This window comes from Haliaeetus leucocephalus, unplaced genomic scaffold (genome assembly GCF_000737465.1).
Source record: "Haliaeetus leucocephalus isolate CR32 unplaced genomic scaffold, Haliaeetus_leucocephalus-4.0 Scaffold484, whole genome shotgun sequence".
Classification (NCBI taxonomy): Eukaryota; Metazoa; Chordata; class Aves; order Accipitriformes; family Accipitridae; genus Haliaeetus; species Haliaeetus leucocephalus.
Genome location: NW_010972920.1, coordinates 3,125,258 through 3,151,324, shown reverse-complemented (window position 1 = coordinate 3,151,324; position 26,067 = coordinate 3,125,258). Strand labels below are relative to the sequence as shown.

General features: G+C 41.8%; 2 protein-coding genes across 2 annotated transcripts; one reads left to right on the top strand and one right to left on the bottom strand.

The window, feature by feature from the left end:
* The first annotated feature begins 72 nt into the window (after positions 1–72).
* GTF2E2 (general transcription factor IIE, polypeptide 2, beta 34kDa) lies at positions 73–26,067 on the top strand. The gene is made up of 8 exons (XM_010575524.1): positions 73–156; positions 618–784; positions 12,528–12,619; positions 13,163–13,270; positions 15,046–15,228; positions 15,711–15,804; positions 24,038–24,153; positions 25,192–26,067. Exons 2-8 carry the CDS (start codon positions 622–624, stop codon positions 25,309–25,311), a joined length of 876 nt encoding a protein of 291 aa, XP_010573826.1. The 5' UTR covers positions 73–156; positions 618–621; the 3' UTR covers positions 25,312–26,067.
* On the bottom strand, positions 5,023–5,835 carry SMIM18 (small integral membrane protein 18). The gene has a single exon (XM_010575523.1). The coding sequence runs from the start codon at positions 5,833–5,835 to the stop codon at positions 5,542–5,544; it is 294 nt and encodes a 97-aa protein (XP_010573825.1). The 3' UTR covers positions 5,023–5,541.

Below are 26,067 nucleotides of genomic sequence, written 5' to 3'. Positions count from 1 at the left end.
TGGGGAAGGCGGTCAGCCCTGAGCCCGCCCGGCCGGTGGGGGACAGGCGCTGAGGAGTGAGGGAAAGGAGAGAAGGAAAGGGAAGGAGGGAGGCGGCTTCCCCAGGCCCCTGCCCGCCGCCGGCCCTTCTTCGCGTTGTCCCGCTGTGCCGCGGAGGTGGGTAAAGGGGGGCGTGGAGGGCAGCGAGGGGCCGACGCCGTCGGGGTCGCTGCCGGTCGGTGGTTTTCGGGCGGTGGATCCGGTCGCTTGGGTTTGTCGCCTAAGTTTTGTCTGGTGTGGGTGACTTTGGAGTTCCTCGTTAACGCCGGGTGCCGGTCAGACGGGCGTTTGGCCTTGGTGTGGGGCCGGCAGGCTTCCCCGGCGCTTTCCCGGGTGGATGTGAGTTTGAGACATGGCTCAGAAAGCCCGTTATCTACCTTGGGATTCTTCTTTGGGGTTCGGGGGGTTGTTCTGACACTTGAAATCCCCAGACGTGTCAGTTTCTTAAAAGTCCGTGCACTGGAAGAGAAGGGTACAAACAAGAAATAAACAACTTCATAAACAGATTTCTCTGCTCTTAAGTATCTTATTGACTCTAATATCTTTTTGTTCCTTTTTCCTCTTACTTCTTGTGACAGAATTATGGATCCAAGCTTATTGAGGGAGCGAGAGCTATTCAAAAAGCGTGCCCTCTCCACACCAGCAGTAGAAAAACGTCCAGCGCCATCTTCTGACTCCTCTTCTTCAAAAAAGAAGAAAGCAAAGGTAGAACAAGGTGGCTCGTCAAGCTCAAAACAGAATACAGGTTGGTGAAAGTCTTATGTTTCACAGCTGTTTGGTGTTTTCTACCACCTGCCTCTAAGCTATGGTTTATTAGTATGAATCAGTCTATCTGAATTTTGCTGGTGGTTGTTGTCATTCTTTTTCTGAAGTTGTCGCTTTTTGTTAGGAAATTTAGTTGTGCGATGGGAAAAAACGGTTTTGCTACCACGTATGCATGTCAGGCATTATCCTGTGACTTGTTTGCTGTTAGTCAATTGGAGTAATCGTTGCTGCCAAAATATTTCGGATGAAGCTGAGCTTTAATTAGTGGATTTCAGTGGTTGCTGGACCCAAGGACAAGTGTTAACAGCGGTATTGTTCTTTTTTTTCCTCCTCTGTCTTTCTGGTAAGAGAGCGCCTAAAACTTAATTTTGTTAACTGTAGGTTGTAGGCTATCTATCCGTGTGATGGATTTTGCACCTTCCATCTTGTCTGGCTAGCATATTGTGATTAGCAGTCATTCTTGTTTTACTTGGGACCTAATCTTTGTTCATGAACACCAGGGCTTCTGTAGGTTTCTGTCTGCTTTGGTCAGGAGTTTTGCTGTTTCCCTGGGATGATGGCACTGATAATGCGTCTCTCAGTATCAAATAAGCGGTTAATAAAGCAGCACCAAATTAGTGGGAGCAAAGGAAAAGTGCAGTATCTGGAGTAGCAGGGAGACGATTTGTGTGCACGCAGCGGCACTCTCTGTGTTTGCTTTTACTGTGAGAGACTCCTAACTTGGGGGGCCTTTTCAGTGCTCTGAAAGCACTGACAGTTCTTGGATGCACTCTTAAAGGTGCATTTTATGTCAGGAGTTACTAAAACACAAAATACCCTGTTGCGCAAACTCATTGCTTGGTCATATTTTGAATACCACGTGTGGCTGTCTTCTAAACTCCAAAAGAAACAACAGAGCTAAAAACAACAGAGAAGTGCATCAAGGACAATGGGAGGAGTAGAGCATTTTCTGTCTGAGGGGAAGAGTACGGAGTCTGCTTATGTATGTCCAGGTTCTGAGGGCACCAAATAAAGTTATCAGCCAGACATTTTAAAATAAGTTAAGGGAGGCCAGGTTTCCGTGGTCTCTTTGCCACAAATAAAATAAAAATCTATGTGGAATGTCCTAAACTGCATATCCTGCATGAGACCGGTTTGCTGGGAAAGGGGGATGGGGAGGTAGGAAGAGGGCAGACAGTTCAAACGTGAGTCTGATCTGGAGGAGTTGAGTAGATATGTGGCCGAGTGGCAAAGTAGATAAAGAAAGTAATTTCTTTTCTGTGGTTTTGTGGGCTGGGTATTTTTATAAGTGCTTTTGCAGCTGTCAAATGATTAGCTTACACAAATAGGAACGTGTGGCTCTGAGAAAATACGCTTTAACTTTTATGCTGCTGGCTTCATTCCAGACAGCGTCAGAAAGATTTCAGGGTTTCTATAACACTTTTATGTGGAATGAGTTCAGTCTACTTTCATTTTCCCTTGGAGAGTATTTACTAAGTACTGCAGAAGCAGCAAGGATGGAAGAAAAATAACGGAGAGCGAGCGAGCCAACTTTCTTCCTCTTGTTCTTAGGAATCAGCTCAGAACAAGTGTTCAGGCTGGCAAGCAACTGAACAGGTTAAGCAGCCACAAGCAGCGCAAGTTGCCCTGTGATGCTGCAGAGTCCAATTCCTTTGCCTCAAAACCAGCTTCTTATTTGAATCGCCAGACTGTTAGGTACCTGTCAGATATGCGTGTGTCAGAGATGGGTCTTGGGGAGGTGGAGTAAGAATGTGATGTTGAAGAATCCCTGCCCCACCCCCCCAAAGAAATGAAAATGAACATGATCAGTCCTAGTTTTGTTGTGTAACGACCACAAAGACGGTAAATAATGTCACAGTGACAGTGCATTGGCATTGATAGTCTCTGGGTGTGTAGCACCTGCAGGTTCTCCCTTGTTCTGTGATTCTATGACCAGAGAACCTGCCCTTGTCACTTTTTTGGGGAGGAGAGACATTGAGATCACACTAATCTTCAAATGACTGTATAGCTAAATCTGGTCTGTGTGTGAAGATTTGTTGTAAGCTTTCCAGTGAGAAGAGTTATTACTATCATTATTTGAAATCGTTATTCAAAGAAGTTATTTGAAAAATTCAAACTCTGCCTTGTTTACTCAGTTCGGAATAGTAACTGGAAAATAAATGAAATTGATCATATCTGTTTATTTCTTTTTATTAATGAATAGTAAGTTGTGCCTAAAGCCTTAGTCTTTATCTTAAGACCTTTGTCTTGATGGTCTTAGCCAACAGTAATCGAGAGCTGAAATCTCCAGGAGCAGTTTCACGACTTGGCCTACATTTGGGAAAGAATCGTCCTGAGGCTCTAGGGCTGTGCAAGGGTAGATCTTTGTCTTCTGTTCCTTGTGCAAACACCCAGCCCCCTTTATAGATCTGTGAAATAAGTAGCTGGAATGAGTCCCAAGATTTGTCATTGCGTGTGCTTCTCAGGAAGGCTTGAGAACTTGAAGCCAGCATAGCAGAGGCTAGCCGTGTTACTTCCTGTACGCTGCCTTCTTGTGTGCAGCGATATTGAGCGTTTTGTAGGGAAGCTGCAAGCGGCCAGCAGTCCTGTTGCTGTTCGGAGTGTTTGCTTTCAGGAAAGAGGCATGTTAATTAATTCAGTGCATCCAGACAGCTACTGTTGCCTATCTTGAGCAGGACACGGATCTCTCAGGGCTGACGCTGTCAAATACAGCAGAATGTAATGAGGCATCTACCCGGTGTCCCTGACAGCAGAAAGCATTATTGTCACTAACACTAGCTTCATTGTACGTCTTGGTGTGGATCCTAAGTTGTCTTGTACCTGGGATGTCAGCTTCCATTAATTGTGCTTATAGTTTGATTCTTAGCTAAAAGCATTCTCTGCACGCGAGACTGGTACTGGCGGGACTTCACTGTAACAAGTGTATCTGAGATGAATGGTTGCAGCGGTGGTAGTGTCATTTTGTGATTGCAGAAGGGAGGTTGCTTTTCCAGGTGAATCACTGGACTGGCTGTGCTGGTTAGTAGTGGCCTGTGTGTCTTGTGACTCCATCTCACTGACCAGGAAGAGCATGAGTCAAATTAGTGAGTCTTTTATTGTGTCTGGATCTTCTGGAGCTGAGGCATACTGAACCTGATAGAGGCAGTTTATATATTTTAAAAAAAAAAAAAAAAAAAAAGAAAGAGATAATTACAGGTACTGGCCATAGCACAAAGGTATTTCTGATGTGGATAGACTGCAAGATCAGCGTTGTAGCTTACTGGTCCATTTGGCCACTAGGTGGGTTTTGTTTCCCTAATGACAGGAATATTATTTGGGTTTTATATAGTTAAATATCTCGTCCCACATGTAGCTTCAGTCTGGGATGTTTCTCGCTGGCCTGCTTCTCTGTGGGTTCAGGAGTTTGAAAGACTTAATCAGGTCTTACTGATGGCCACACTGTTGGACGCCATTATTACAGTTGTAATTTGTAACTGCAAAACTTTTATGGTTTTAAAAACTATAGATGCAACGCAGCTACAGAAGAAAAACAATCTGGTGAGCTAGAGGTCTGAGTGTTAGGCGGTCAGTTTGTGAGAAAGGTGTGAGTGTGAACTCTCTGGGATGCATCGGCAGGCGAATGAAGCAAACTGAGATTCTCTTGTGCAAAATGAAGTCACTTCTCGCCGTACATCCATCCTGCCATCTCTAGCGCAAGGCTTATCCTGGTGTGGCCTCCTTTGTGAAGCATGTCAACACCTGAAAGCTGTGTGCAGGCTGAGCAAAATTACTGTCGTCGGTGTGGGAGATCTGCGACCCGTCTGCTTGTCTTCCTTGGCGAGAACTCAGTCGGTTCCAGTTCAGCTTTGAAAAGTTAATCTCCAGCATGTCTGACTCCCTGTGGTGTTGTGGTTACCATAGAGGCAGCAGCCTTGGGGCAGAAAAATGTCCCTGTTTGTTCCAGACCGTAGTGCCACTACAGTATGCTTTTGTGGAAACAGTCAGATATTCTTAAAGTAGTGCATCAGTCACGTCTCAACACCCAGAAGTTGTTCAACAGGTTGAATATGAAGTAAGGGGAGAGCAGTTCTCTGGAACTGGAGAAAGGGAGGGAGAAAGGGTCAAATTGTACCACAGGAGGTTAGAAAAGACCATTTTAGGGGGTATGTTTCATGTTGGTTTACTTTTCTTCCCACCACCCTCTCTTCTAAAAGCAAGAAACCCGTAATTAAGAAGAGCTGTCAAAGGCAAGAATTCACACAAGTGTCTCCTGTCTCGTGGGATCTCTCGCCATGCAACCCTTCTATCTCGTATCTTTTTTCTCACCCCTTTTATATCTGTGTGGTTGACCTCAGTGGGAGGGCACTGCTGTGTCTTTGCAGTATGTATGATCAGATTGTTGAGTGTTTTTATAAATATTTTCTCCAGTTAAGCAACATAGTTTTATGCATGTTAGGCAACATTTGTTTGTTCAGGTAGACAAAGATCTATGCTAGTAATTCAATATAAACAACAAAAGTTCATTTGAAAACAAATATCTTTTCTCCCCCCCATAACATTGCAACAGATTATCCTTCTGCTAAGCACTCGGAAATCCTTTGCCAATTACTCAAGTTCACATCCAGAGGTAAAATGATAACTGTTGCTGTTATATTTAAGTCCAAAAGAAAAAAAAGCATGTGACTTGCTCATTTGTAAGATACAAGAGGCTTCATTCAAGGTGTTTAACGTTCTTCAAGTGCTGATGCGCAGTCCTTCCTACACCACCTCTGTTTCATGCTTTCTGAAGCTGTTCATCATTGCTCTGACAGGATTGGGTTCATTCTCCAAGTCTTTCACAGTTTTATTTTTCACACAGCAGCAACAGTCTAGCAGTTCATAGAGGAAAGCCAACACCACCAGAGAAACTACAGTAAAGATGAATATGATCAGAATAATAAAGCAGGCAGTGTTCCAGTTATCATGGAAAGGGTAAATTTTTTGCACTTGAAAGCCCAGATACTGGGAAATTGATGTAGTCTCGTTCCAGTGAGTGGTGTTGAGGGTTGCCATTCTTGAAGAGTTGTCTTGGTGTGCTCACTGTCACGGATTTGGGGGCTGAAACAGAAAAACAAAGCTGTTGAGGACTGCATTGACCAAGAACATGCTGTGATTTTTATCCCAAACTGTTAGAACTTAAGCTCAGACTAAGTGCTCGCACCTCCTACAAACATGGATCGTTGCATACTCGTATTTACTCACAAAACTATCAAACTCTAAATGTACAACTTTTGTGATTTGTCTGGAATGTTCATTTCAGCGATGACTGGTCCACACATGTGTCACATAGTGCAAATTATTTTGGAATGAGAGAGCTTTGCTTCTTTATTTCACGTATATGCAAAGACAGAAAGCTTACAAAGATATTTTTCAAGATATGCAGTGGTTTCGGTGACCTGTCCACTGTTGTTATTGAGGTTGGTACTCGCATGGTGTGAAAGTCCTCAGTGCTCTTTTGGCATTCTTAGAAAAACAGGAGATCCGCGTACCGCCCTTCCTTATCTGAGTGATTAGAAGAACTTACTAAATGTTAATGTCATTGGAGGTTGGTTGGTTGGTTGGCTTTTTTCTCCTACTTGGGAGAAAGAAAGAGGTCACTCTTTAAAAAAATGTATAAATCATAACTATTTTGGAGGACGTTTTCAAAGAACAGAACTTTTGGTCGTTCTAGTACAAAAAAACAATCCTGGTTCTTTAAAACTCATTATTTTAGAATTGCCTATTAGCCCAGACTTGTTAACCCTGCAGAAGTCTTTTGACTTCCGAACGCCAGATTTCCCGATGCATTCATTCCCAGGCTGTTCCACTGTTGAGTAGAAGTTTGTGCTCGAGAAATCCAACTGCCTCATTCAGCTGCCCGAATGGCACTGAGTGCATTTGGAAATCTTGGCCCATTTGTGGTGCTGTGATCATTTGGATAGATAACAAGGAAAACCCAGCTCTTTCTGAGGAGTTCTGATTTCTTATTTTCAACTGTATTCTCTGCTTAACTGCTAGGAAAGGAATGTCATCTTTGGTCCAGTACTGTCTGTTTGTACCCAGCAGAAGAAAAGACTGCTTTGTGGTGTGGGGGAGAGATGAAACAAGAAGTTGGCTTCAGCGGATCTGCCTTTGGCGTGAATGATGTTGCTGTCGAGATGTGCTGTTTTGGAAAGGCCATTGCTCAAAAGTGTGGAAGTAGGCTGTGCCTCAGTAATTACTGTAGTATATCTAGAACAAAAAAGCAGTTTTGTCTGTGTCTGAATTTCTTTGTGAATTACCGATAAGCAGGTGGATGAGGTGTTTGGCAGTAACATCTTTACAGTTGTGTCTGGTTTTCCCCCGGTTTCCTCCTTTCCCTGGCTTTGCCTCCCAAAACTGAGGGAACTTACAGTACTTTTGGTATATAGTCTAATGGAATAAAAAGTGTCCAAGGAGTGACAGTAACTTCTGGTTACCTGTCTTAGCGTACCGTAGGACACCGTAATAACCTTTGAATCCTTCAGGCGATTGAAAACTGCGTGTGGGAGAAGGAGATTGAGTCAGATCTCCATATTCCCTTGAAGAAATAGCAAAGAGTTTTTAGGTGAAACGTGGTGGTGAGCAGCACTGACAAGCCAGCCTGTGCCCCGCATGTAAGCCTGTGGGTGCATGCGTGCCGGCTAAGGGGCAGCTCGCAAAATGTGCTTTCCTCTGCTGGGGTGCCCCAGAAAACGTGGGATTATGGAAGGGGAAGAGAGAGACAAGATTGTAACTTTGTAGAAACCTGGAGTCTTATTTCCATGCCTTAAGGAAAGAGTTTTTTGCTTTGAACATAACGCAGAAAGTGAAAACCTAGCTATGTTCGTTACAAAATGGTCCTGGCTATCCGCATTTAGTTGAATTTCATTCAGTAATCAAACCTACGGAATGAAGGGGTAACGCTGATGTTTGTTAAACTGTGCTCACCGGTAATACTTTAATGAACCTTGTGTATCCCAGAAATAATTCTGCAATCAATGTGTTTAGATGTCGAAAACTACAAAATGCCTGAATAAATGGCAAGTGACAAAGGCAAAGTGTGATGGTGTCTACTAAAACAGATTACTTAAAGCAGCCTAAGTACATGTCATTATTTTTGTGTCATTATTTGAAAAAAGGATATTGTGAAAACCAGGATGATGCAGCCAAACCAGCTTGCAGTTTATGTCTTATTTTTACTGGTCAAATATTAAACATTTTGTTCTTTATCCTTCTGTCTTTAATGGGTTTAAACTGAAACAGAACAACTTTGTTGTTGGGAATATACCTGGCATTAGTATTTGATACAGACATTTATTGGAGCAGTTGCAGTAACTTACTGTTTCCTCTGTTAAATCTGTAACTGAATACACAAATTTGTAACTGAATATACAAAGTATGGCTGAGATGGATAGGATTAATTAAACTGTTAGTTTTTTCTTAAACAAAAGATTACAGAGCAACTCCAAGCTAAAAATACTCCTGAGCTGAGCTGGGTCCTGGCTTTGCAAGCGAGGCTTGGTTTGGTCACAATCTAGGAAAGAAACTCAGCTGACCTGTTTTATGGGACTAAGAAGTCAGGAGGGTTGTTGAAACGCTGGTCTGAAGATTTCTTTGAAAATCTGTGAGAGAGAAAGGGGGGGCTAAATAAAAGGATTTGGAGTCCCCTTTAAGGGGTAATTAAAACAAGGAGGATTTAAATGTGTATTTTAAATGGCAAGAGAATATCCTTGAGAAAGAAAGGAGAGGGGTTTTGTTTTGATCTTCTTAAACAGATTTCCAAGACTGAGGATTTTCTTGGAATCTGTTGCATTTAAGTTTGCCCACTCTGTAAACACCAGGCACAAAAATTAACTGTTCCTGCTGATGTATTTAATGAAGTTCAGTAATGTATGAAATTTAGTATTTTAGTAATTGCTAAAAGTGTTCGAGATTTGGGGCCACTGTAGAGACTGGGCATGTTTACATTGCGTAGCCAGAACCCTTTGCCGGCACAGCTCTCCGCCAAGGCTGTAGCTCTGTTGCCGAGAGGAGAGGAGCATCTTTGGCATGGCATGGAATGGCTCCCCAGGCAGGAGTCCGTGCCGCTCGGCTGCCGGCGCAGTGCAGCAGCCGGCCCCTTCCCACTCCACAGCCACCATTAGGGCAGCGATTTGCACAGCGTAGAGAAACTCGTCTTTACGCAGGGAGGTGGAATTTAATGCCTGTGCCGGAGGTGGTTCGTGCTTCTCGAGGATGATGATGATCTCCTTAGATTTGAATGAGGCGAGGCAGATAAATATCAGATACTCGTTGCTGTAATTATTAAAATACAAGACTGAAGGAGCCATTGCCGAGCCTTCAGAATTAGCACAGCACTAATAAGGTTAGTGTCTTTGAAAGCTGTCAAAGATGGTCTGGTTTCATGCAGTTTTACTTATTTTGTAATGGCACAATTTAAATTAATATTTTAAGCCAGTCTGATTTGAATGCATTTCAGCTATTGTATGTATCCAAAATGCAGTGAGTTAAATATTTAATGAATTGGCTTCTGTAATACCCGTATTAGGTTTTAATTTAAAAGTATCATCATCTTTAGACGCTGCAGAGGAGCAGCTTTATTTGAAATCGTATGCATGGAGCAGAGGGAAATGACTGGCAAAAAATCATTTCAATGCAGCACTGAGGAAGTCCTGTTTAAGAAACCACTGAATAGACATCTTGGCGTAATAGCATTTACAAATCTCAGATGGATTCTAACCTGTCTGTTTGTATTGTGTTGATCACGGCTCCAGTATTTACAGGAATAATAATATGCAACGGGATTTTCTTCCTACCCTAATGTACCAAATTTCTAGAACAGGTTTTTAGCATATCCATGAACATAGATCTCTTTTAGGCAGCTTAATTGATACGGTTTACAGAATACCCACTTGGGAGATATATTTCTTAAATTTCAGGTTTAGCTGTCGTTGTTTTAAGGAAAATCTTTTCACTGTCATTTCTGCAAAAACATACAGAATCAGTTACAAGGAACGTGAGGCTGCAGGAAACAAGCTACCTCCCCAATAAGCATGAAATCCATTTTGTTTACTGAATCTTGGCTTGGTGCATTAGCTTTTCTGCAAGATGGAGTGGTCATCAATTTTCCATTAGTGCACAGATGGTGAAAGTGCTTGTCTGATAGTGCAAGACAAGCCCCTCTGCGTTCAGCGGAATAAAATCCTGCTAAACCTAGAGAAAAATCATTCTAATTCTAAGAAGCTTTTTACAGGCTTGTAGGTTACAGGCATATTTTCTTTTAGTAATCAAGATAAACCTAAGACAATGTTATAAAATGAATACACACCTACCTCTTGTCTGAAAGGATGCTGAAAGAGCGCTGTTCTGGTCCCTTTTTTTAATGCAGCCTATGGCACTGCTAAGATGGAGCTTTCCTACCATTGGCCAGAGTATGATGCTGCTGACAACTTCCTTTATGCTCATTTGCATCAAGCCCTCAACCCCAGGAGTAAATCATTCATAAATTTGGCTCTTACTGTCTTGAATAAGAAACGAACCCCTTCCCGCTCTCGTTTTGGGGGATGCTCTTTGTGCGTGATGAGCTTGTTAGTGGAGAAGCGTGCTGGGAGGGCGACAGTGGCTGTGACCCTGCTTTGCTTTGCGCTGGAAAGCAGCCGGTCAAACCATGACGTTTGAAGTGTTAATATCTGCAGATTTCCAGCTTCGCCGTGTGGTTAGATTTGCTTGTCATGAACTATAGCAGGCTGTAGCCAGGCAGATTAAACACGATAATCTTCTTGATTCAATTGACAGAACAAATACATGATAAGTCATCTTAACTATTTGTTGTACCTCTGAATTTATTTTAGTCACTTTAGACCTCTCGTTACACGTATGTTTGTTTTATTTGGAAAATGTCCTCCATAGACACTAATTTTTAACAATAAAAGGGGACCCTGTAGGGGAAAATCCCTATAGGCTGTATTTTCAGGGGGAGCTGGCTTTTGATTTTCTCCCTTTTTTCCATTTAGTAACCAGACTAAAATGTTCTTCTGTAGCTGGAGTTATACTGATTCTTCTGCGTTAATTTTAGAATTGTTGTACTACGTAAAGCCTCTAATACGATGTAATAGCTTCACAATTACCAGTTGCTGAGTTTTAAATTTGATGTTTGTTCCTTCGGCATTGTTTTTTACTACACTAGCACCAGTTTCCATGAAGTCTTCCCGATAATTGTCAAAAGCGGATTTGAAACATGACTACATCCAAAATTCCCACATTGCAGTTGCCTTTTATAGGGACTTACAGATCAGCTTAGAAGTAGGTTGAGATGTAGTGGGACAGACAGGAAAAAGATTCACCTGAAACATAGTGACTTTGGAAACTTAATTTGGAGTTTCCTGTGAAGAACTTGGCAAGGGCATCTAAATTTAAACACGGTGAATGTAGCAGACTTTCTCTACTTGGTGGAGGTGATTGATCTTTGTTGAACACCTTAGGTGCATTTTCTAGAATATGACGATCTTTTTTTCTTTTTTCTTTCTTTCTTTGCTACCGCAAACCGCTGAGCCCTTCCACTCCTCCTTATCACCACTTTCATCCATACCCTCCAGCTGCCCAGCAGAGCAAAGACTTTGCTTAGCAGCTCTTCTCAGCAGCCATTGCAACCTCTTCCTCAGTTAGTGCACTGACTTTAATTGTTCTTTTCTCTCCCTCGACTGATTTTTCCACAGAAATAACAGGAACTCAGTATCTCTGAGATACCTACTGTCCTGTCAAATATGATTAGAAATCACCAGTGGATTAAAAAGTTCCTGTGGTGACAAATAGGAAATGTTCTTTTTCTGGAGTAGCTGAAATTCTGAAAAGCTGTTACCATTAAGTTTGAGCAACGTTATGCTGGTAATGGGCCTGTGGCTTTTGGTAGCGGTTTGTGGATATTTCTGTTTAATGTGCTGTGCTAATAGCTAAAGTTAATAAAATAGTCATTAACAACCTTGCACGAATTTTTAAAACAAGCTTTACACAGTAGCAAACTCATGATGCATTAAGACAGAACCAGACTTGACAACAGAGGGGATTCTGGTGCAACACACCAAGTTGAATTGTTTTGAATTTATGGAGGGTTTTGGTTTTTTTTTAATGAGTTTTCCACTAGAGCTACTTAAAAAAAAAGCCAAACAAAAAAACCCCAAACAAACAAACAAACAAAAAATCCAAAAAAAACCACCCAGCACAACCAGCACAGCTTTCCTTTACCTGGTGTGTAACTGTTGCATACCTTTTAGGAATAAGTGAAACTTTCTGCTCCTATCTCAGCAGCACAAAGCTATCAGTAGACCTATTAATTGTTGGGCAAAAATGCAGTGCATTATTTCAGCATGAGTTAATATCATAAATTATTATGATATGTTAAGCCACAGAATTAAACATGTACTCTTATGGTAGTAATGCTGCAGTTGCTTGCTGTTTTCTTAAAGGTCAAGTCCCAATAACTTTATATTTATGGAGCTCTGCTCAGAAGTGTTCCAGAGCCATGCGTGTCAACAGGAAGCTCTGTGCATCTGGATCAACACGTGTGCTAGCACAGAGTCCTCTGAGGGTGACTGCTCCTGCAACACACATTTCTGCTCATAGTTGTAATTCTGAAAGCTTATGGAAGTAGAGTGAGAAAGAGATGGAGTGCAGAGCCAACAGGGTGTTGTTGAAAGCATCATTTAATTGTTTGTTTTCTCCTCTTGCAGATCACAGTAATGGGTCATTTAACTTGAAAGCCCTTTCAGGAGGCTCTGGCTACAAGTTTGGAGTCCTTGCTAAAATAGTGAATTATATGAAGGTACGATGTTTTGTTTTTAAATATATAATGTTTTTAAATACTTTTCGTTACTTACTCTCCTGTGGTAGCTGAAAGATGCTGAATATTTCAAACTCTAAAATTCTTTTACTGCAAGAGTGAGAATCTCAAGAAACTGCTCGTTAAATTAAAAAATGCTGTCAATAAACAAAACGGTCAGCATATTGTTTCATTACTGAAATCCTAATTATTCCAGGTCACTTAAAAAGCAGGATAATGTTTTTTATTTGCAGTAGAAATAGGAATTGCTAGATGCAGTCAACTTCTAGGATTCATGAGCTATTTATCAAGATAACATGTAATTTGGTGCTAGACAGATGACGTTGTCATCAGTCTCAGCTGGTACTAATTATTTTTGCTTATATTCTCAAAAACCCTAAATTGAAACTCATACGCTATGTGTCCATCCTGGTTTTGCAAAAGTTGTTTTGTCATCACATTATACCAATTTTATTTACTTTATGATAATTGAGTCACTGAATAAAGTAAGTCCAGAACTCTAATAGATCGTATTTACTTTTCCAGACTCGGCACCAGCGTGGTGATACACATCCATTAACCCTAGAAGAGATTTTGGATGAGACACAGCATTTAGATATTGGACTCAAACAGAAACAATGGTTAATGAGCGAGGTAAAGAAAACATATGTTTAGATCTTAATTGAAGATAAAGGATTATGATAAACCTGAATTACACATGTTTATTTAACTACAAGCTCTATAAATATATAATCTCCTCTTTAAGAAACTATGTTGATTCACATGTCTGTCTGTCTTGTAACTCCTACCGTTGAGGTAACTCTGAAATGAAAGCTATTCTGACATTTTTACGGACCTGTTGGAATTGTTACACAGAGAGTATATGTTATGTCAAGTGAATTTATTCATTACTAATTTTATATGAACAAGCTGTTTTTCTTAAGGAATTTTTTCTAAAGAACAATTTCAAGCGGAGATCTCTTCCAACATCGAGGATGTTAAATTAACTAAACCAAAGGAGTATGGCACAAAATTCATAGGCTTACAGTTCTTTGTTACTTACCAAAATGAAGAATTCTGATGTGAAATTTATGTCTGAAATCGTGGGGCAACAGATCTGCAAATTCCACTGTTGGAGTTCATTAGGCTCACTCTGGATGCTAGGTTTCGTTCTTACAGATTCACTGTAACTTGCCACCATATTCATCTTCATGCTTAATCAATCTGAATGTCTTCATGGAATTTCAAGATGAATAAATCGGCAAAATAACATGTTTGGTGTTTGTACTTGATTGGCGTACCTGGTTTTGCTCAGATCATATTTAAAATCCTCACAACAGAATAGTAAAGGCTGTTGAGAAATGGGCAAAAAATCTCTGCATAGTAAAACTAGGATGGTTTTAACTAATGCAGCCTGTGGCATTCCTTTGCTACCAGTACTAATATTCTGGGGTACAGAAACCTCCAATACGGCAGTGTTGGTTGTGACGGAAGCTTGACTTTGCTGAAGTCTTTTAAAAGGTAGCTCCAAGTTGTTTCTGTAATGAACTAGAATATCAAGATGGAATGAAAAAGCTCCTCCCAAGAAGTGCATATAAAATCATCACTGAATTGTTACTGGATGAGAGAAGGTGAACAAACACCCTGCAGCGCCAAAGTTAGTTACCTTCTCTGTTACCGGTGTTTTCTCTCTCCTTTCTTCTTTCTGTGTCTCTTCTCTTTCTCCTTTCAGGGTCAGGCTGGCATCTGCAGAAGAAACTAAGTAGAGTTGCCCTCTGTTACAGGTGAACTTCCACTGTGGTACTGGCTGCACAGCAAAAGTGATTCGGAGCTTATCTTAAATCATTTCAATTGTCCATGAACTTCTGGTCAGCTTCACTCTGAAGCTGGCATCATAATTAAAATCCTACTGTGCAGGAGGTCTGCTCTTCTCAATTTCTTCTACAGCTGCTGGTGCCAAGTGGCGGCAGTTGGGGAAGACTGACTCCTGTTTTGTTCATCCCGGGTTAATGCCTTTCACATTCATAACATCCATATGACCCGAGCTTGATATGCCGAGTTGTGCGTTTGCACTTTATATTCAGCCATATCATGCTTTTTTGTGTTCCCTCTTCTTTTTATGTTGATTCCTTTCTTAAAAAGAAATGCGTGCGGCGTTCTGCCATAAGAGGCCTCATGGACCTTGGAGCCCAAAGGCATTAAGTGAATGACGTTAAGCTTCCTTTGGTGCTTTGTGCTTTATGTTGTGGCAAATTATGCCTAGGCTGGTGGATCTAGGATCTAGGGATTTAAAATCCGTTTCAAACTCAAACCTCCAAACTGGCAGCTGTAACGTGTGGCTGATGTGCTCTAGCTGCTCAAAAGCACACTAGAAAAAAAGTACTAATGTGTGCTCTTTTTAAGGTTTAAAATTTATGTCCCTATTACAGGCTCTAGTCAACAATCCAAAAATAGAAGTTGTAGATGGGAAGTATGCTTTCAAACCCAAGTACAACTTGAAAGATAAGAAGGCTCTGCTCAGGCTATTGGACAAGCATGACCAGCGAGGGCTGGGAGGAATCCTTTTAGAAGATATTGAGGAAGGGCTACCCAATGCACAGAAAGCTATAAAGGTGAGTAGCACATGTCTGCGATTCAGTGAACCCGTTCCGGTTAGCTTCTCAAAGGGGACGCAGAGGCTAAGAGAATTTTCTCATGAGTTGTTTCTGTTCTTTTGATAACTCAAAAGCTATTTCAGAAGATCTAATGCTGTAGTTTTTTCTGTATTTCATCCTTTACTTTCAGATTTGGCCTGATGTTGTGGCACAGCTGTCAAAGCTCTTTCTCATAAAAGACTCTTGATCTCCCACATTCCAACTGTAGGCATTTAGTTCTGCTTTATACCTTGATCTCCGTCCTCCATATCTCATCTTTGTTTTATTAGTGTACTTAGTATCAGTGTCTGCTTTGGATGCTTTTCATTGCCAGTTACTTTGCTGTTTCTCTAGTTTGTTGTGCTTCTTGTAGCACAAGATCTGGGTCTGTTGTTCAAGTTGGAATCCTTACTCTTGGAAACGAAGTGATTTTGAGTTGTTCTTTTGCATTTGTTTCTGAGGCTTTAGGGGACCAGATCATCTTTGTTAATCGCCCTGATAAGAAGAAAATTCTTTTCTACAATGACAAGAGCTGTCAGTTTACTGTGGATGAAGGTGGGTGTTCCTTTACATATGTTTCCATGCTAGTTGATTTGAATTTATCTTAAACACCTATATGTGTAAGCAGTCTTTTAGGGTGGTAATGAAATACTAGGCATACCCAGATGTCAGGAGAACGGTTTATATTAACATAAGGCTAACAAGACTAGCGAGTGAGTTCTGGGGTGATAGCCTCTGTTTTATACTGGTACATTTGAACGTGGCACCAGGAATCCAACAACTTGCTTCAAGCATAGCAGTACAGAAGAGACTAACAATCACCTGACTGTGACTAAAATGGCATCTAACATTTTGCTCTGTAAAGGGCAGCCAAAAAAACCCAAAAGAATGGCTTCTAGGTGCAAGTTTGTTGGCGTTTTTTCCAGGTTATTAATCACGTGCCTTTTATTGGTGAACGCGATGAGAAGCCACAAATAGAACAGAAGGAGGAAGCAAACAGGGAGGAGATGTGAGCAAAAGTTCTGAGAAGGGGTAGTTTACAACTGGGAGGAGAGCGCAGACGTGGGGTAGTGCTGCTGCCTAGAGCTGGAGAAGATTTGGGACTTCAGAAGGTCAGCATGTGTTTTCTGTCTAACAAATAGTGGTAAAATCCTCTGGTACAATGTGCCTGTTTATGCACAGAAATTCATTACACAAATCAAGGTGTGTTCCAATAATGACATTTATGCCAACATCAGATGCCTGTAAGTACAGAAAGGAGAAGGCAATCTGTGTCAAAAGACCTTACTTTAAATGACTCCAATGACACCGAACACTTCTGTTGTTAAGATACTATTCTTGCAACATGCCACATAAAGCCATCTTATCATATAATGTCACATTATGGTAAAAAAAAAGGGGGGGAAGAGTTTTGATAGAAACTTGAACTGCTCTACTTACAGGACTGTAGGACAAACCAAAAAGCTCTTTTTTTTTTTTTTTTTTTTTGGCTAGCTCAGAGAGGCTTATTTATTTTCAGTAGAATTAAGCAACTGGAAATGTGTATCATTAACTTATTTGTTATGTACCACACTTTTAGTAATGATAGCTTTCTTCCACAAGGATAATTAAGTAGATGTGACATCTACAGCATTTAAAAATACAAGAATTGTTTCAAAATATTGACGTGAATCTGTTTTTAAACCTTAATTTCTGTCACTTCTTGATAGCAGCAGTAGGAACTATATGTGAAATGCAGAATTATAAGCCTTTAGTGTGCATTCACAGGAATTTCTAAACTCCCAAACACCTATGAGTTTACCATTAACACTGTCATCCTGTTCAGATAGTGTCTCTTCAGTCCATCAGCCCACAGTTTTTAGGGATCCGAACATGGCCAAAACATTTAGAAATCAGTGCTGTTGCAGTAACTGTTAAGACAAAGCTTTTAAGTTTTTAGCAGCTACTGGTTGTATTACAGTCATGATTGCTGATAGTTTCTTCTTGTGCAATTTATTTGCAGATAACTGGCACCCAACCATCCTAAAAGAGTTATCAGAGGGAGATCTCTACCCTATTGCTCTTAGTTTGTATTAACTCCGGGATTAACTGTGAAAGTTAATAAAAGAGCCCATTTTATTAAGACGTAGCAAGAGACATCTGCCAACTCTTCATCAGGTAGCCAGTATAAATCCAAGGCTGTTCATGTACAATACATTATATTTTAGCACACCCAGCACTGATCTGTGTTTAGGAACAAGCAATGCAGGCTGTTGCTGTGAAAGGGGAGAAAAGGTTAAACAAAACCCTCTAAAACCCCTTGAAACAAAATGTTTAAGCCGTTTGGCTCAGTCTCCCGATGAAGGCAGGCATTTTAAGCCTGCAGTGTCTGTAATGAAGGGATTGCTAGTGTGCAGTGTTGTTTGTACTTCAAGGTGGCTTTGCTTTCTTTCATCCGCAGGTGGCAGCATGTTCCCATCTGATCAAAAAGTGGTGGGGTTGTCTTGGTTTTTTTTGTTTGGGTTTTTTTGTTTTGTTTTGTTCCTGCTGATTTTGGTTTTTCTTTTCATGCGGATGATGGTGCTTTGTTCTGAGAGGGAGCAAGAATGCTTTCTCTTTTGTGAATCTTGTGATCTGCCTGTGTATGCCACAACTCTTAAAACATCCCTGAGTGAGTTCGCTTACTTATTGCAGCTGGAACGGGTCCTTTTTCCAACCATGTTACCCTGTGATTAAGAAGACCCATCCCTCCCAAGCAGTTTTGCTTTACAGTTCTTTCCAGAGCACCAGAAGCATGTCTCTTAGGGAGTCACTGGCAGAATTGTCTTCGTACAGGATGTTATGACACATTTCTGCGTTAGCAGTGCTGTTTCAGCTCATTATCTCCAGCAACGTTAAAACGAAGTTTTTAGAAGACTGCAAAATAAGCCTTGAAGTGTTGTCAGACTCTTTGATCTAGCAGCTGATGACAGTTCAAAATATGTTTCTAGTTTAATGTTTATCATTAGAAATAAGGCCTCTGCGCTCCTCAGTGCATGATTCTGCTGTATGATGCCCTCCGGTTTCGAACATATGTTGGCTAGGATTAATATCCTCTACAAGTTAGGCATCCTCTCCCATCGCTGTCTGAGCTCCATCACTAGTCAGTAGAGAAAGAGGAGCTGCTGGGGCAATCTGGAGCTTTCTGTCTAAAGTAGTGGGAGGAACTGCTTTCTGGGAGTGCCTCCCTCTGCCCTTGCTACAGTTGTTTTGATGGCTGAACAAGCTTTTCTTTCTCCCCTTTTGAAAATAAATCCTAATGTACTGCAGCAGTGGTGCAGTACCTATATATCGTGATCTCAAGGGTACTGGAGAAGGTTTTTGCAGTAAGGAACGGCTTTTGTTCTTCCTTTTATGTGATTAGCCAAGGAAGGTTCAGATTGCATGTGTTCCTTCTTGACTTCCTGACTAATTAATCTTCTGTCAGTAGTGTGTAGCTGAAAGTGTTTATAAAAGCAGGGCTAGATTTCAGGTGCTTCAGCCAAGTAAAGCACTGCTTTTTTGTGCTGGGGCTAAGCACTTTGCATGTGAACCAAGCTTTCACCCCGTGGCTGAATGCTGAAAGGCCAGTCTGATTGCTTAACTGTTAGAGATGGTATCTTTCACGTCTGAATGCAATATAGGAAGTATTTTAGTGCTGAAAAGCTTTTAATTATACATGTTTCTAATATTTTTCCTAAGCACCTTTGAAGAGATTTAAAGAATGGCCAAAGCCTCTTAAATTTAACAGTATAAAAATTGCTTGGGATCAGTGATGACTTACTGCTCTGGCTTTGAATTGCAAGGTGGACCAGGGGCAGCACAGACTTAATATCAAGCACCCTTTCCTTTAGGTATAAATCTAGTACTGTGTTCCTTGAGACTGTTAGGAAGCAGAACTCTGTCTTTCCCTGTTACTCAGTTGTTTCTTCCCTTCTGCCCTGTTATTGTCTGTTCTTGTCCTGTGCTAAGATTTTTGGCTCAGGTCAGTGAAGATCTTTAAGCTGTTTTTAATCTCTGGCAGATTTCATTACCAGTGTGATATAGCAGATTATCTCCAGAAGCCATCTCAACCTTTTTGCAAGAGCAGGTGAGGCAGTCAGAAGTGCAGGATAAGCTGCACTGAAGTTACCATGCAGCCATTTACCCATGACTTGTTCCCCAAACGTAAGCATGTTAGAGTATAATCACTCAGGGAATGTCAGCGCAAATTGTTTTCGTATATGAGGCACCTCGTGATGCAGTAAAGTTGAGGTAACTGTGCATCCTTACCCCTTGGGCGTTTAGGAGAGAGAAGGTGTTTGCAAAATTTTTGTTACGCTGCCCTCTACTTTGCTGTGTGTTGGTTACTGCTGGTCAAAGCTCATTATTTTTAGTCTGTGCATGCAGACATTGTGATGATGGAGATGTCAGCAAACATCTAAAGTGGCCTTTGAATTGGCTTGTAGTCTCATTCCCTCCTCTCATTACTTGAAAGACCAGAAGTCAGCTATCTGGAGGAGCAAGGGAGCAGCCTGTGAGTAATGTTGATTCTGTCAGTCTTCTGAGTTAAAATCTTTTAGTGATCAAATTGCAAGATATTGCATATAGGATTTGTTCGTAATCCAGGCAAGACACCAAGCACCTACCTCGGGTACCAGGTTCACAACTTTCTGCCTCTTCTGGGGAAGATCTGCATTGGCATCATGACTTGAAAGCTCTGCTGAAAATGCGCGTTGTCTCCTTGAGCATTCGCAGCACCTGCTTTGCTTTGGCCAGAAACTCTTTGGAAATTTCTCCCCAGGGGACTTTTTCTGGGCTCCGTCTTGTCATAGCAGCCTAAGCTGTAGGAGAAATTGTCAGCTTGTCTGAAAGCCGCCTGCTGCAGTCAGGCGAAACCTTGCTGTCTTGACTGCTGGACATTTTTTTTCCTTCCATAGCTATTATACGCTTGTTCTGGCTGATCTATCAAATAGTTTAGTGGCTCTGATAGAAGAGTGTCTCACCTTCACCGTGTTCTGGTGGCGTAAAGATCACCCAGCAGTTGACAGGACACAGAGAAGGAAAATTGAATGTGCTCAGTAATCATAATGGTTACGTGCGCTGCAGGAATGTGTGCATCTGAACCTGTTCTCTATGCCTGGCTGAAGCAGGCCAGCATGTGGTGAGCTTTCTGCTCCAACAATCCCCTTCCCGCTCCTCACACCAGTACTGAACTCCCTGTGCCCTGTCCACAGAGAAAAGGAGACACTGTGAAAAATGGATCCGCTATATTGAAACCATCTGTAGGAACTGCCTTCTGTCACTGTTGTCTGCTCTTCAGGCACATCAGCTCATCACAGCATTTTTCTTTCTGTCTTCTCCCCTCCCCAGAGACAGGCCAGCCTGCCGCATCCTCCTGCCTGGCCAACCATAAGCGAGGACACTGTGCCAGAGGTGGTGGAGCACAGTAATCGGGTCGTTGTGTGTCATTTCCTCCTCCCTGGCCCCTCTCATGAACTACTGCTTTTAACAAGTGGTGACCCGCTTTACCTGGAGCCACATAGCAAAGGCCAGGGTGACAATATTTCAGATATTCCTCAAAGAAGTTGGAGAAATCTCTTTCTATCTTGGGTCAAGGGTATGAATTTTGAGGTGCAGAAATACCACAGCTACAAATGCGGAGGGTTGTTTCATGAGAGCTGTAGTTATTACCAGCTTTTCCCATAGGTTCTCATATTTCAGAGAGGATGTCACAATAATTCAGATAGCGTATTCCCAAGGTCTAAACTTTCACTAGCTGATAGGGACATAGTCCTTGGAGCCTTCTGAATAAATCTGACAGGTAATGTGGAAATGGTTCAGTGCCAGTCAGGCAGCTGATCTGTTTCTTCAGTTCTTGCATTTAGCTGGTGTCTGGTGTTACACTGAATCGCTTTTGTGATGAGATGATAGATGTATCTCCTTTTCCCTTTAGATGGCACCCTAAATGCAAACAGCTAGTATGCACAGCTGTCTGAAGGGTGGCAGCTCTGTCTCCACCTTTATCCTGTGCTTTTAGTTCTGAACCAATCCTTTAACACAGAGCATCTGGGGGGTGGGGGTGGATGGGGATGGACCATGTTGTTGTGACTCCCCCCTTTCCTAGGCAATAAGGTATTTTACAGCCTTATGTGCAGCTTCAGCATGGGAAGAAGGTTCTTTTGCAGTTATTGCAATCAAAGCAATAGCACTGAAAGCAGCCTGATTTACAAAGGAGTTTTTAAATGGAGTTGCAGAATACTGTGTAGAGTTACTCTGGTGGGGCCGATTAGTGGATTAAATTATCTGTATGTAAAGTCGATTTTCGCTTTGCGGTTTTGATTCTTGGTGACTGTTACATTCGTATTTCTCGGCCAAGTTTAAAAGGTGAATGTGAAGCTGTAATGATGGTATAACCGCTGCATTACAAGAAATGCAGAATGCTGTGGTTAGATATTAACTGTGATCTGCACTTTTGTGCATGTTGATCCTTGAAGAGCTGACCATTTATTTTCTAGCGTTTAATTTTTCACTTCTGTTCCCCAGAAGAATGTAGACCAGTTTAACATTAAACCCCTTTCCCCAGCCTTTTTTTTTTTTTTTTTTTTTTTTTTTTTTTTGGACTGGGGCATATTTGTCCATATATCATGAACTCTAACAAGGAAACGACACATCTGTGTTTGTAGCAGAACACTATAAATAAAAGGACACTGTCATGTAAAAGTGCAGAGTTATCAAGTCTCTCATCTGCTATCACCTTGTGTACACGTGCCTGTCGTGCATCTTGGAGGACTGACCTGCATCTCTCCGCCTCCCACAGGAGCCAACTGTGCAGAGCCAAAGGCAGTATAGCACAACAGAGTCTCAAAGTATCTCTAACTGGGATCTGTTTAACAGTCATGCATTTATGTGCAGCCTTGTCACTTCACGCGTGAACTGCAGAAACACATGATTTGCAGTACAGTTAACTCACGAAGCGCGATACTGCATTTGCACACCCATCACCTGGTTCATCTTTCCAAGCACCACCGGGTCATGGTGTCCAGCTGAGTCCAGCTTGGGTGCTCAGGACAGGGAGGGGGCATGAACAGAAACAAAATAGCCTGAAAGAGCATGTTCCTCTAAGTCTGGAGGATGCAACAGGACCCTTGCGCAGGCTTTTGCTGTTAAGACTTAATCTGAGTGCTCATCGCTGAGAAATCTCTCTTGCATGTTCAGCTTCAATCATAACACAACCTTCTCCACCTGCCACAGCAGGAATAGGTGAGGGATGATCTGTGATAGCTGGCACCGCAAGCGATGCTGAAAGCCCGGAATTACACTCAAAATGGATGAGCAGGCGGAGAATGTCTTGACTACAGTGTCAGTCCTTGCATTAAGTTATCTGAAAACTGCAGTCTCAATCCCGCTGTGCTGTATATGTGCCTGTATGAGAAACAAGCTGAGCGCTATCTCCGTGTGACCAAAAGTGGTGTTTTGACAGGATTTATTTCTCTTCAAAAATGCTGCATTACCAAAAATGAACATTGTTGTTCTTCGCTGGCAAAATTCCTTTCTTTTGTTTCCTGGAAAGCTTGAACAGTCCCTTACTGTTGGCAAAGGGAAGAAAAGAAAGACCTGAGACTTAAAGCATGTACTTTCATAGAAAAACAAGATGCATTAGGAAGGGAATTGGTCCAAGTGCAGGAACCAAGTCTGTTACGTATGCTTTTCGTACAGTGCCGTTTTGTCGCGACGTGTCTAGAGCTGGTATATCTGTGGCAGACCGTCACTGGAGTGTTTCATCGCCTGCTGCATAGGACAGCTTCTTAAGCATGCAGAAGTTGTGGTTGTTTTGACAACTGTATACTAAATTTATCTGGAAATAAAGGAAAAAATTTAGTCTTGCGTTGCTATGTGTGCCTCGTGTTTTATTTATAGTTTGTTAGCCAAACCTGCTGACAGGATATATCTAACTTAGTGCCTGGGGAATGAAGGGAGGTGGGATTGTACCAGCCGCTGCCTGGAGAAGGCATTCCAAAGGCTCTGTGAAACTTTACATGAGGCAGAAAGTGTGCAGGCAGATGGCAGCTGCTCTAATTAAGACTTACTGTCTCTGTCTTTTTTCCTGCTGCTGTGGCTTTTAAGGTATCTCTCTTCTTTTTAACACCAGAGGAATTTTAGTAATTTATTGTCTGTATAGCATGGTATGTATTATATTACAGTGATAAACGAGTTTAAACCCACTGAAGTAAATGTCTTGAATCTTTAGTAAATTGGACTATGAGATGACAAGTCTCCCAAGACAATGGCAGCTGAAGATGTGTAAATGAAGTTGCCATTTATGGTTAGTTATTACCCTTCACCAAGATCTTTTGAACCGAGGCTTGTAAAACATGTTGACAGCTATAGGGATGCTAGAGAATCTATAGCAAATTAACATTAAAAGCACATGTTGCCGGTGGGTGCTCCTGATGCTGGGATGCTGGAGTGCAGTTAGCACAGTTGAGAATCAGCTCATCTTTTTCCATTAAGTTTTGGGGGTGTCCTGTTGTTGGTGGTTTGTTGGTTGGAGTTTGGGGTTTTTGTTGGGGTTTTTTTGTTTGGGGTTTTGGTTTTTTTTTTTTTGGAAGTGCATCCAGCATTTGGAGTGGGTAAAGGTTGTGCTAACTGGGTGCCTGCTGGCGGTGACCGCTGCATCTGTACAATCACAGACTGACATGCCAGAATACTTCAGCGTTTGAAATCAAGTCGGTTTCTTTCCCTTCGTGTGGGGGCTTTGCCCAGGGTTTGTTCATTGGGATATAAAATGAGGGTTTGTTTGGTGTTTCAGAATTTCAGAAGCTGTGGAGGAGCATTCCCGTGGATTCTATGGATGAGGAGAAAATTGAAGAGTATCTGAAACGACAGGGTATTTCTTCCATGCAAGAAACTGGACCAAAGAAAATAGTAAGAGATACAAATTACAGATCTTTCTCGGAGATTCCCCCTTTCCTGACCATGCAGTGTTAATTCCAAAACATGTTGGTGAGCCTATGCACAGCTGCTTTGTGTAGCTCGGGGAAGCATGACCAATTTTAAGAAGTTGTAAAAAACAATGCTGTAGCCAGCAGTCAGTGTTTTTATAACTTGTTTGAGCCGGTGTAATCCAAGCAGCATCAAGAAGAGGGCAAATGCCAGAAATCCCTGTGAGCTCCAAAGTGGAAGCTTCTGCTTGAAGCTGTACAATACATTAGGAGTAGAAGAATAGTTACTTTTTGGGGGAAGGGTGGGGTTTTTTTTAACTTTCGCTTTTCTGCTAAGAAGCTTTGAAATCCTGATGGGAACCGTGTAACGTGCCTGCCACCCCACACACCCTGTTCTCCAAACTGGGTGCAATACCCTCGTGTTTTACTAGGAGGCCAAAATGGCTGCAGGCTCTCCAAAGATGCTTTCCTTCTGGCTTCAGACTTTTTTTTCTTTTTTTTTTTACATTTATTTGTATGTGATATAGCATGTCTCGTCTTTTCTGCACTTGGCTTCAAACTGTCCTTTCATGAGAGCCCTTCCACACAAGACTCGTTCCTGGTTTCTGCTAGTCACTACACTAAATGCTTTAATGCCTGTCATCGTGTAGGAACCCCTCATGAATTCCTTATATGTTAAATGCATCTTTGAGCACATAATTGTGGGTAGAATTATGGGGCAAGTACCTGCTTCTGTTAACTGTGTGGGAGTGTTTGAAAACTTTACTTATAAACACCAGCTTTACTACTGTGCATGGCGTACAGAGACTCTGCTCTGTCCCCAGGGTCATCTCCCTGCCTGGATTTGAAGTGAATGCTGTTGCTTCTTGCAAAAAAAAGCAAGCTCCTTCCCTGCCTGCCCACCCCTGGTTCAAGTAGGGCTCTTCTTCGCAGAAGTGATGACTACCACAGCGTCGCACATCAGGTCAGATGTCACAGCTGGAGGGCAGATTTTTTGACTACTGTTTATTTCTTCTTGTAGGCTCCTATTCAGAGGAGGAAGAAACCCGCTTCTCAGAAGAAACGTCGATTTAAGACTCACAATGACCACTTGGCTGGAGTATTAAAAGATTACTCTGATGTCGTTCCTGGCAAACAGTGACCGGTTGAATTCTGGAGCAAACATGCATTTTTATAAGGCTTTTTGCCACTCGGGCTCAGTGTCTGCTTGCAGAAAGACTGACTGTATATAGTAAATGTGATATGTTTCCCCCATCCCAGCAATTGCCGAGATGAAACAGGTCAGTTTAAGAGCAAGTATGAACTACTAAATTTAGAGTTTAATTTAATTAGCTAATGGGAAATGTGTCTTTAAGAGGTTCTCACTAGTTGCCTCTTGGCATAGAGTGATAAATGGTGCTCAGCATGTAATGCAGGAGTTCCTGTTCAGTGCTTAACTCTGCTTTTACATTGCTTAATGGGTATTTACCCGGATTACTTACAAGGGGCTTTCTAGTAGAATTGAATACAGTATTTGTTTTACCTGTTTCGGGGAAAACCTTTTCCTAAAATCACTGCAGGCAAGTTTCTTTCACAGTCAAATATACCCTCGGTTTGTATGCGTCTTCCTTGCCATGGGACTGAGCTTTACTGAACGTGGGTGATATCTGAGGCTCAAACTCAGAAAAAACGCTCTCCTGAACTCCCAGCAGGCTGCAGGATGGCAATGCAGCTGTAGCTTCCTAATGCTAATCAGAAATTGCCCTCGGCGATTTCTCTTCACTGTAGTGGATGCACGTGTGTTGCACAGTTCTACTTTATGGACCGGAGGGAAATAAAATGACAGTGTAATACTGAAGCAATTTTTTTTTTTAAAGTAATAAACTTAAAATGCTGGTTTCCAGTGTTGCTTCCTTAA

Bases quoted from the DNA above. Each gene is read 5' to 3' on its own strand.
- GTF2E2 (XM_010575524.1), top strand. From the start codon at position 622: ATGGATCCAAGCTTATTGAGGGAGCGAGAGCTATTCAAAAAGCGTGCC. The intron at 12,620-13,162 runs GTACGATGTTTT...TTACTTTTCCAG, and splicing joins AAATAGTGAATTATATGAAG to ACTCGGCACCAGCGTGGTGA. The intron at 24,154-25,191 runs GTAAGAGATACA...TTCTTCTTGTAG, and splicing joins AAACTGGACCAAAGAAAATA to GCTCCTATTCAGAGGAGGAA.
- SMIM18 (XM_010575523.1), bottom strand. From the start codon at position 5,835: ATGGCAACCCTCAACACCACTCACTGGAACGAGACTACATCAATTTCC.